General features: G+C 43.1%; 1 protein-coding gene across 4 annotated transcripts in view; it reads right to left on the minus strand.

The window, feature by feature from the left end:
• ERG (ETS transcription factor ERG) overlaps positions 1–12,455 on the minus strand; it is a 108,429-nt gene that overhangs the window by 27,836 nt on the left and 68,138 nt on the right. For all 4 annotated transcript variants that reach the window (XM_074858351.1, XM_074858349.1, XM_074858350.1 and 1 more), the window contains exon 2: positions 6,314–6,531. In XM_074858351.1, the coding sequence (XP_074714452.1) occupies positions 6,314–6,531 (218 nt within the window). The remainder of the gene's footprint in view (positions 1–6,313; positions 6,532–12,455) is intronic.

Raw genomic sequence — 12,455 nt, forward strand, 5'->3', positions numbered from 1 at the left:
AGGGGAGGGGAGGGGAGGGGAGAGGAGAGGAGAGGAGAGGAGAGGAGAGGAGAGGAGAGGAGAGGAGAGGAGAGGAGAGGAGAGGAGAGGAGAGGAGAGGAGAGGAGAGGAGAGGAGAGGAGAGGAGAGGAGAGGAGAGGAGAGGAGAGGAGAGGAGAGGAGAGGAGAGGAGAGGAGAGGAGAGGAGAGGAGAGGAGAGGAGAGGAGAGGAGAGGAGAGGAGAGGAGAGGAGAGGAGAGGAGAGGAGAGGAGAGGAGAGGAGAGGAGAGGAGAGGAGAGGAGAGGAAAGGAAAGGAAAGGAAAGAAAAGAAAAGGAAAGAAAAGGAAAGAAAAGGAAAGAAAAGAAAAAAAGCAAACAAAAACTTGAGGTCACTCTGGACTCTGAAAAGTCCTCCTGTGTGTCAGATGCACTCAGCCCAGCTAGTACAGAGACTCTTTGATGAATATTTAGAACTGTAACATGCAAAGAAAAATGGTGTTTCCCAAAAGTCAGCAGAAAAGATGTATTAAGTGATAACTTCATTCTCAAATGTTTTTTGAGCAACAATTGGTAGCGCTTAAATCAACATTTTGCACATGATTAAATCTTAATGACAACTAATTATTTCTGGTATTTCTTTAAAACTTCTGTATCAGCCAAGCTGATGTTGGAAACCTTCTGGTGTGCTTTCACTGCAGCTAACTTTCAAAATGCTTTTTCAGTGAAATCATCACACTGCTCATGGCAAGTGAAATTTATCTGTGGCCTGAATGAGACTCTGTGTTCCACTTCAGCCTCTCTTAAAAAGATTGATTACCTACCAGTAAATGTAGTTCTTCCAAGTCACCTTTGTATAGTTCCACCCATGGGCACAGTGGAGTCCCATGGGTGAGTGTATTCACAGACCACTGAGCAATCCACAGATTTAACTGTTGTTTAAGCAGTACCTAGAGCCTCATGAGAGCACTTTCACAGGAGTGAATTTCACCCTAAATGCATAACGTGAATGGCATTCATTCATTGTAATAGAATTGCTCATATTTAATTTGATAAAATATGTAAAGAGCAATAAACAGAAAAGTAAGTAACAGTATGACATATGCAATATCCAGATTTATATTATAGTGCCTTACTATAATAGGGTGAATCTTTTGGTCTGACTCAAGAGCAATAAATAGCAGGAAACAATATTATTACATTCAGGTGAAAGACTGACTATATGGTGGCACAAAAGGTGTCATTAGATTTATATACCTGGAAGAAATATAATGGCTGTACCAACATAATGGATTTGAAGAAACTCAATTTGATACCACCTGTGACAATCTGCATTATATATGCAACAACAGGAAGGTAAATGACAGCTTTAATTTAAACTTTTCTTGCTTTATTTAATTTAAGGTAGGCCCTTAGGCTATATTTTCTGGTGCTGTGTGGCAGGGTTAAGCTTTAAAAATACTGTTATTGTTAAAGAAAGCTGTGTAGCTAATCCCTCTGCAGCACACTCAAAATAACCCTTTAATTTCATTCTAATATTATTTCTTCAGTATTCACAAGAATGCGAGTTCTGAGACTGTTATGTTTGAGATTTAATGTAGGGCAATTACAGCCAAAGTATATCTGGAGAAAGTCCTAGCAGAGTGAGTACATTTCTGCTTTGAGTGGGTACTTAATTGTTGATGTGTAAGGGGTTCAGTACGCTCCTAAAATTTTATACCCCTTTCCAGATGATAGAATATATGGCCAGGAAGCAGTCTTAACCCAGTGAGAAGGGAGAGCTGGACAGCAAAAAATGGCAATGCTAACTATTCTCTGGTTACCACTTTGAGGGGTCTGGTATCCTGTTTTGCATCCTTTTTACACTATACTATTCAGACCCAGGCTCCCACGTAGGAAGATGATTACAGGGGATAGTCTGGAGATCCTAGAGGTAACACTTTCGCGGCTCTGCAATGTGGCTGCGATATTTTAGACTCCTTTGGGACAACCCAGATTTTAAAATGGGTATAAAGAGAGCAGGTACAGTTTTACTAAAAATCAAAAGCAGCTCCAAGCACTCTAGCTACTGCATGTGTTAATTTTTAACATATGAAACATTTTTAAGAACTGAGCTTTTCATTTAAGGAAATAAATTTACGGACTGCAAATGACCAGGGTGGGGAAGGCTTCTGCAGAAATGAAAATGCAAAGTAACCTACAGAATGGCAGAGTACCACCAATCTGTGCATATGAAGTGTGGCCAATATTATGTATGTGACGATCAGCAGATAATCTGTCAGGGAACCAGTGACATACAAATGGCAAAGGCCTAGCGGGACTTGAAGAAGGAACAAATGGTTTTCAGATTTGTAGGAGATGCATATATCGCATTGACCTGTAGTGCCTTCCATATTGGCAGTACTAATCAGTATCACAATGGAATATTTGATATGATTATTTAGGAATAATTTATTACTGATCAGTCATTTCATTTCATGCAAGGCTTGAGTGACACTTTTTCCTACAATTGTCAGGAATATCACATACTAGGAAGTATTCCAATTCCTGAAGTGTAATAACTCTATACATACTAGATATGCATATGTGAGTTTTAGAAATGCTACAACATGTTTATATTTGTTATGTGTCGATGTTAGTTTTCCCTTAAAAGTGTAATATTAAGATCTATTTTTTCAGACATGTGCTAAGCCTTATAAAGCAATAGTTGTCTGATGAAATAAATAGTGTATTTTAATTACAATAACATTTTTCAATTTTTGTGTTAAGCATAAGCATGAAATATATGCATGACTTTTTTTTGTTCTGTTAATCTATTCTTCTTTTGGTAGTCTGTAAGTGATTTTTTTTGTTTGTTTATTTTTCAGCATGTCATGTCTTAGGAATTGCAGTGAAATATGAATTTTCCTTGTTTTCTCCAGTTAGCAACTCTGCATTGCTCTGTCAATAGGGGAGGCTGTCAAATCCAAGATTAATAAACAAAACCCTGCTTCCAATACTGCAGGTTATTTTTAATTCAATACAGAAAGAATTACATTTCTTCCCATTGTATTTTCAGACAGAATGTGCCCTTTAGAAAAATGAAAAATGAAGAACTTAGTCTTCATGTGCTGCTCAGATGATTTGCACTAAACTCCAAGTCCAAATGATGGAGTAGGCAGAGTAAGTAGATTTAATCCTAATTTTTTTAGAGAAGAGGCACACAGCATTGCTCCTTTTAATCTCCTTACTTCTGTAACAGTGGTAAAGGGGGTCAGGATGGTGCAAAAGTGTGTCACTGGGGTTCCAGATGCCTTGGCAATTCCTGGGTGTCACATCTTTACAACAATTAACAGTTCTTCTGGAAAAGTATGAATCAAAGTTATGCCTCATGACTAATCAAAAACATTGATTTAAAGACAGTTCCCCAATGCTCAGATTATATATCCTTGCAAAAGTAGATGCCTGTTCTGCTAGTAATAGTGCAGACCATAGACACAAACATTTTATGCAGGTAGTGCAGAGACCAGGATACCTGGAAGGAAAGGCAGATAGCTCACTTCACAAAGGGCAACTCAGGCAGTCTAAACCCACAGACAGTTCCTGTCTATTGACTGTGCTGGTAGCCACAGTATCACCCTAAGTGATTCAATGCATGCACACACTAATAGAAAATAGCATAAAGGAAGGAGAAATGATAGGCATTATGAAGGTAAATCCAACAGCCTGTTTAATTCAGGGCTTCTGAAGGCTTGTCCGTCCCTGGAAAGTATTTCGAGTTCACATCTACAAGGTGAATGTACCTTAGACTGGGGAGATATGTGCGGCAAGCCGCTCCCCCCCGCCCCAATCCGAGTGCATGCCCCCATCCACAGACTGTAAAATATTCTGAACACGAGCCTGCCCTGTCCTGCCTGACAGTCGGGCTACCAGGCAGGCAGCAAGACGTGAACTGCAGGTTCAGGCGAGAGACGGGGAGCCTAACTCCAGCCCTGCAGCTGGGACGCTCTGCTCTGGTGGCTGCACTGCGGTCCCCCCGCTCCCCAGGTTACTTCTGTTTTCATCCAGCGACTGATGGAGGGCTGGCACTGAGCACAGGATCTCTCCCAAAGCACAGCCATCCACAACGACACTTTCAGGCCTCTCTGGACAGCAAGGCAGGGCTGGTCCGCCTTCCCAGGCACCCTGCAATAGCAGGGGTGTCTCAGGGAGACTGGCCCTCTCTGGCCCAAGGCAGCCCCTGCCGGAGCCAGGTGCTTTAGTACCTGGAGCTGTCTGTGTTCCCAAATCAGGGCTCCTACCAGTCTCTACTGGTTTGGGGCATGCTGGTGTGTGACAGTACATTCTCTACAAAGTGTTCTCACCCACAGGCTATATGGGTTTGCCTGGAGACCCAATTTAGCTGATCGGACTATGGGCACACGTTTTGGTCTTGGTAAGGGTCCTGACCTCTTAAATCAGAGTATAATCCTTACCAGGGTTGCTAAAAACGATTAGACAGGACAAGGTTTCAACTAATAAAAGATGGTATTACTGCTTACGGTTTTGTCCTTAAACCATTAACAGCAACAGCTAAATACCTGTAATTCTCAAACTGAGCTCTAATATTCAGGCTAGTTAGATATTTCAGGAATCCAAGACAGCAAATTCAGGATTCTGGCTTTATTATTTAAAAAATGTGATTGACCAACAATTTCAAATGGATCTGTATCATCTAGACTCTTCCTTAGAATGGGGTATGTCAAAGTAGGAGTCTGTATATGACTGACTTTAGTTACGTATAACTTCACAAAATATTGCCACTAATCTCAGCAACAATTAACACTAATTATCTACTCTAACGCACTTTACGGACTTTACACTGAGAAAAACTGTGATCAGTTCTCTTATGGAAATGCCAGCACAAATACATAGAGGTAATTTTAGGAAGCAGGTGAAACTGCTTTTGAATCAGCACTCCATTCGTGATTATATCTGTGCATTTGCTTAGCACAAAAAAAGAAAAAAAACACCTCACTGAAATTAATTGTGAGTACATTCTGAATAAGTAGGTTTACAAGAAGACTTCCCCTAATTCTTTGTAACTTCAGTTCACCGTTTATTTCTACGTATCTCAAGTCTTTGATTATTCACTGGAAATTCTGATTTGACTTCAGCACAATTTCCTTCCTTACCAGTGAAAAGTGTAGGTGTGATAAGCTGTCAAACCACTTTGCCCTGTTCGTGGTGCTCATCACATTAGCACAGCAAGTGTGAACAGTAACCACAATGCCCATGGCTGAGGTTTTTCTAAACAACTGATGCTGGGAGATGAGATTAGTAAGCAGGTGTTTGTGACAGCGAGATGTGAAGCACAGTCTTCACTGGTACATCACCAACAATTGTGAGCAACCAGCTCTCTGGACCTCTGCCCTTCAGCAACACCAAAGAAAACTGTTTTGACAGTCAGGCATTTTAAACAGGAAAGCACTTGTTTGATAGTTTCCTTGAAAAAAAAAATCTTCATTGTGCTTTTTCAGATGGAAGAAATCCCACTGAGTGCTCCTATGCTTGGGAGAGCTACCACTCTATATCCACAAATCCACTTCATCACTCTTTCAGCTTAATCAATACAATTCTCCTTCATAGCGGCATTCATAAAAAATGTCCCAAGACAACAATTAATGCACTGACATGCTGTGGCTACTGCCCGTTGAGCTGAGTAATTTCTTTTCCTGTTCCTTTCCACTCCCCTGCTTGCCTCCGTACATACGCTGTTTCTTCAGTGTGAACTATTCTTAAATCCAACTCCACAGTTATGCTTTTTGGCACTATGTTTACAGTAAATATAAAAGTAAAGATCAATAGTTGACTCCCTTTGTCATTAAAGAAATTACTTCCTATGCTTCTCTGGTTATATTTAGAGCAAAGGCAACTGCCCAAATTACTGTATTTTGACAACTTCAATTTAGTGTTAGATCACACACACCACACCCTTAGATGGATCAATAGTGCTGCCCCAGACTACAGCAAACTCACATTTTGCTAACTTTAATGTATGCTCTTTCACCTAGCATGCAATGAAAGTTCACATCCAAAATTATTCACAGTCAGAGGAAACACAGAAAAGTATTACACAAACTTATGAAAAGACTGTGCCTGTAGCACCACTTGAGATCCTCCGTAACACCCGAACAGGGCTGGCAGGTGTGACCCACAACGTATGGGAGACCTGTAAACTTCTGGGACAGCAGCTGGTGGCCAGGTGAGATATCTTGGGGCATCTAAAATGGTGCTAGATTCACAGATTTACACAACTGAGCTATACCCATCACAAGAAAAAGTGTACTTGAGCCATGGTAACACAGGCCTTATTACCTTGACCCATTAACCTGGTTTGGGTTACACTCCATCTTGATGGTGACTCTGGCTGGGGGCTGCGATAACCAGTCTTGCTGGGGAACACGCGGACTCATTTTTGACGTCTGCCCATATTCACTGGAGGAGGAGGCCGTCATCTCTGTCTTTGCAAGGTGGGGCGATCCGTAGGCACACTCGAACAAGGACTGGTCTTCACTCACCACTGATAATGCTTCCTGCAAACCAGAGAAGAGAAGTCAGCACAGCCATGTTTCAGAGCAGATATTACAATATCCCCCAAGGAAGAAAGGGCTTGTCCATCTCACGAGAAGATGAACAGCTGGTCACTTGCTTAAATGCTCATTACTTTTTAGGCACACCACTGCTGTCGGTGGAGGTGAGCACTCACGGTGCCAGACACGCTGTCAGCATATGGCTGGAGGACAACCTCTCCCCTGAGGAGACCCTTCCCACTAGTGGCTGAGAAGATGCACAAACACACGCTACCAAACACTTAGGAATAGTGTCCAGAGGCTGGGAGGGAGGAGAGGACAGGACAGGCAGCGAAGCTCAGGCCTCTGGTGTCTCAGGTAGGGATGCAGAGGGCCAGATATGTCAGGGGCATAAGCAAGCTGCCATCACTGCTTTAACTGTCCCTACAAGGACTGACCAAAAGCCAGGCCTTGCTGACTCACTGGGAGCTCCTCTTCCTTCCTCTGGGAGCCAGGCCAAGTCCCTTCTGGACAGAGAGCTGAGACATTTGGGCGCAACCTCCAATCCAGGGACCCTGCTCTTTGTGCCAGCATCTGCCATCAGTTTCAGCAGAGGTGCCCGCCACCAGCCCCGAGAGGATGCCATGCCCACCAGCCTCTCTCTCTCTCGTGGCAACCTTTCCTGGTGGGCTGGCAGGCTGCCTGGCTGGGCACCCTGCTCTGGCTCTGTGGGAAAGCCTTCCCCGGCCACCTTCCTTCACCATGCCTGCACTGCGGTTATGGCCCTCGAGGGCGGCAGGGCTCACCAGGCCCCTCGGTGGCGGGGTGGCTGCCAGCCTGGAGACCGGACATACGTCAGAGAGTGAAGACCACCCTCTCTCCCCACCACCATGCAGCATTTGTGTTGGCACCAATTCCTTCCCCATGTCATCTTGAGACAAGTCATGGGAGCAAGGTGGTGCCCGGGCCCGGCTCGGGCAGGCAGTGTGCCCATCGGGCCCATCAGGAAGCTGCGGGAAGGGCTGATGCTGCCAAAGGGACCCATCCTGCCTGAGCTGAGGCTCCCCGGCCACGGGAGCCGGTCTGGGCTCCCACCCTCCTTCTGACCCCCAGCACCGCACAGGCTTGGGGGGCCACCCCTCCAAAAGCAGCCTTCCAGGGAAAGCCCTCCTCTCCAGGGGCTACTTAGGGTGAACATGGGGCATAAGGGTGTAAAATGGACAGTAACGCAAAGCGCAACTCCCTCCTCCCACCCTGGCACTATGGCTCTGCCCTGAGACGAAACTGAGCAGGGGTGCAGTCCAGCACCTCCCACCCGGCCATGTGGCTGCTGCTGGCAGCCGGGGAGCAAGCCCCAGCACCGGGCCGGCAGAGGAGGCTTGGCGTGCAGCCACACCCGATGACAGCAGCCATAGAGTCGGCCAGCTGGCGATGGATGGAGGTGCGGGGGCCAAGGATGGGGGTGCGGGGCGGGAGCCTGAGCCAGATTCAGGGCAGGGTGCTCCATGCGCAACCGCACCCTCACGAGGCAGTGTGTGTGGGCCCGTGCTGCTGCCAGCCCTGCTGCTGACGGCCAACGGGAGGACAATAAAGCCGCATGTCCCTGTCAGCAGAGAAGGACTTGGTGGGAAGGGGAGAGAGAGAAGAGACAGAGCGATGGGAGTCCTCCAGCTCCAGGAAGCTGGGTGGCTGCCTGCAGGCTCCTACCTTGCTTGGCTGCTGGAAGGGGACTTTGCACAAGCTCCGGCAGTCGCATGCTGCCCTAAAAATCAGCAGTTGTTTTTGTTCATTTTAGGGGGGTATACATTTATCATTCTTTTTATTTGCCTGGTTTGTGAGCCCTCAGGGTGCACTCTGCTAATATTAATAGTTTTCTCTGCAACCGCAAGGGCTGGAACATCATTTTCTTCTTATTACTTCTCATGAAAACTGAGATCACCCCTTAATCTCTGGACTTGGGGAATGGGACCTCAAGCAGCCCTCCAAATGCCACGAGACTCATGACTGATTGAATCACTAACACTGACACTTCCCACCACAGACCAAGACTCAAAATTCAAATAGTGATCTGCACCATTTCATTACTGCTTTTCAGATGTTGTTTGAGTGCAAAGGTCACCACCAAGCTATCACCATTAATAGTAGCCCTGCAGTTAGCATCCCTGCTTTGCATGCTCTTCCATCAACCTGCGCCCAGCTACCGAACTGCTGTCTCTTGGGTCTCTGGGAGTGTGAATGTGCTTCTGTGAGACAGAAGGGATGCCAGAATAACACCTCTCCTTTTTGCCATGATTCTCAGACTCCTGGGAGTCTCTAGTCTGCTAAAAACTGCTGCTGGTGGTGGTCTGAAGATTTTCTGATGAGCCATTTCTGGGAAAGCCTGCAGACGGCTCTTGGCTTTTCAAGGAGGTGTGGGGGGAGATGGCTGCTAGTCCCTTGCTCCCCAAAGATTGCTCCCTGGCTACACTGAACTGAGAGACAGCAGGGAGGCTTGATGTGCTTGGATAGTAAAGTAGTAGGAATCATATCACAAGAACTAAAGAAAATGTTACACTGGAAGGAAAATAAAAAGTACTTTCTCAGCAGTCTATGAGAGTTTTTCATGAAAATAAGAAAACATATATATACACACACAGCCTGGCCAGGCGATCACAACGCATCCCACGGCTGAGACTATTTACTGCACGGTTCCCTCTTTTCTGCCCTATTGTACAGCTAATACATGAGCCAAAAAACATGTTATGAAATGTTAATTTTGGAAGAGCTAGCTGCAGTAAATACATGAAAGTGTGAATTATACAGGAGAAAGCAGATACATGATAACAAATACAACAGGCAGAATATTATTTTACTCTGTAAACCACTTACTAATAGTCCTTTGCAAAACAGGCAACAAACACTATATAATGGATATAGTTTTCATCCTCCCACACGTAAGTGAAACAAAGCAAATTTATTCTGGTTCCTATTAAACTTGACTCCATTTAATGTTAAGTTAATTTATGAATACTTAGGGTAAGTATAAATGTAAACAAAACACACCCCAGTTTTTCTATTTATTGGCATTACTAATGACAGTAAATATTGCTTGTGCTGTGGATGTCTATTATACTGCACAAAGAGGGAGACTACACACATTTTAACTTCCTGAGGAGGACAGCAAATGCTGGAAATGTAAGTCAAATTAATAAGGGTTGTGTGAGTATCTAAAAGACTATGGCAAAAACCAGGCAAACATAAATGAACCCAAGAGACAGACTCAGATTTCAGGAAAAAATGCCTATTTATTCATGGACAAAAAAAGCTCAGTTTGCTAGCTAGAGTTTTGTTCTGATTTAATAGCAAACACTCATCTGTACTCCATACCACTAGTTATCTGTTAGTGAACACTGACAGGTCTGTAAAAGGCTCTGTAGGAATAACTGAGTTTCTGCCAACTTTGCACACTGTTGGGTCGATCCTTATCTGGAAGATGTATTAATGTGCACTCTAAGATAGTGAGTATCTCTGACATTTTACTCTGAGTCCTCACTGATATTTGCTGGCCTGTCTTGAAGGACAGCAGGACATGTATCACCCCTCCCTTGAGCACATTACAAAAGCTGAACTGGCCATCTAAGCTTTTGCATAATTTTGAGGAGTCAGCATAACTAGAGAACATAGTCTAAACTAGAATTAGCCTTACTTCCTCTTTAACCATCTTTTCTCTCTTCTCACACGTAAGTGAGATTGAGATTTCAGTGTGGGAAACATGTAAACTATGTTTAGCATCTGTTCTGCTACTCCTCCTGTCAGCTAGGACTGTCCTCTCCTTCAAATGAAGCCAGGACCATTGATGTCAATTTGCCTGCAACCGCTACAGGTGATATCTGTGGTCCTTTCATATCCTCATGTACATGGAAAAGTTTTCTACAACACACGGGTGGGAGTTGTGTGTCCAGAGTCGGCAACTGCTGCCTTTCTTCCTCTCAGTGATCTTAAAAGGTGAGGATTTCTGGCCCAGGCTTTTCTGAATCCACTGACCTTGCAAAACACAGTGATGCTGAAGAATCAGAGCTCATACAACCTGATATAACCTCATGTGAAACTCATACTGTGGGAAAGCATAGGAATAGCATTAAGAAATATGAAGCATTTCTTAGCTATACAAGAATGTCTGATAATTGACATAATTTGATATCCCCAAAAAAAGATAGAAAATGTCCTTCAGCTGCTCCTTATGCATCATCTCATTGTGTCTTTCATTGATTTCTCTTTAACTAATTAAAGACTTCAAGCCTTAACCCTACGTAAGCTGTGAAAGGAAGGCTCTAACAAACTACTGTACTGAACAGCTGACAGAAACCAGTATGGGTATTTCTTTTTTAAATGCTGGGACTTAAAATTGTGCTTTCTGCTATAATTCTAAATGCAAGCTCCTGGACCAAATGTAATATAAAAACTGTCAGCATTCACCATTGTGAAGAATAGCTGCATGGTCTGGCCACATATAAACACAGACAAAACTATTAGTATTGAAAATGTTTGGCAAGGGTTTTTTACATAAAGATGACAGTTCTATTTCTAGTAAATACTTTTCAGTACTCACTTACATGTTAATCCTTTTTTCTCATCCATATTAATGCTGTTTCTGGAGCAGTTTGGTAACATCAAGCAGTAAGTGGGATAAAGCAAGGCAAACATTAACAAATATTATATAATAGATGCATTTTAAGGCTCCTTTCAATCTTGCCAAGTTTTGTACCTTTACGATAACAATTTTAGTAATGGATGGGTCACCCTCCTGGATTTCACAGGATATATTCTCATGACATCTCAGAAATGAAGCCTTTCATTTCTAGTAACTAGTGTCTGGGGTAATGTAAAATAAAGCAAGCAACACATACTGCAGGTGGGAAAGGTCTTTCATGCAAATCTGTGAAGTAGAGCCGTGTCAATATTGGACACGGATTTTCTTTATTTCATCTTCCTTTCTCCACATACTTCCTTTCATGACATCACCATCAAAACATAAAAAGCTGTTCCTTCATTAAGAATTTTTCTCTTTTAATCTCTTGTACTATGCAAATCCTGGCTTCTCACTTGGACTTTCCATACTAACAATAAAAGAACAAACTGTCTTCTCTATTTGGTTTTGACTTATACTTGACTAATAATAAAAAAAAGAATAACAGACTGACAAATTTGTAGAACAATAGCTACAGCAACGCCTTTAAAGTAGGCATAAAGTCATTAGGACAAAGGTGTTTACTTAATCAAATGCAAGATTACTTGGCCTAGAAACATGAAGTTACAGGAAATGTGACTGAAGTAGTTCCCATCATGAGAAGTATACGCAAGCTGACCTGTCCTTTATAAGCAATGTCAGAAACTTAAAACAAAGACTTTTTTTCCTAAAGCTTGATCAAACTTAAGGAATGGTTAAAGAAGACAATAAGTTATGCAGTTGTCTAGCATAATTTGCTTGTGCTGAGGGTTATTGGGGAAAAAATACTGCAACAGGATTTCAAAAGACTTTGGAGGCCATTCTAACCAGTTGATGCTTTTTCTCAAGTTAATTCTGATTAAGAAACATGCCGGCTTGTGTGTGAAATAAATTTTGTGCACTGTCCCTCCATGTCATCAACCCAACTTCCATTTTAGGCATGATACCATTTCCATTCATTCATAGAGCAATAGAATTGAATCATGTCTCCAGGTCGTACACTCACTGTATGTGTGTGTGTGAGTGTGTATATATGTGTATCTCAAAAAATTCAGCTGTTTTTTTCATGTCTTCAAATATTTCCATGGTTTATTGCTTAATCCCTGTAACAGAAAAGGTTTAGTAGATCTTTTTTATCCCCACTGGCTATCCAAAATCTGTCAAGTGATTTGTTGCTCAAAAAATGTTTCAAGAACTTTGAAAGTCAAGAACTTACTGGCCAGCACTGTGAAAATCCTAGCAG

This window comes from Strix uralensis, chromosome 2 (genome assembly GCF_047716275.1).
Source record: "Strix uralensis isolate ZFMK-TIS-50842 chromosome 2, bStrUra1, whole genome shotgun sequence".
Classification (NCBI taxonomy): Eukaryota; Metazoa; Chordata; class Aves; order Strigiformes; family Strigidae; genus Strix; species Strix uralensis.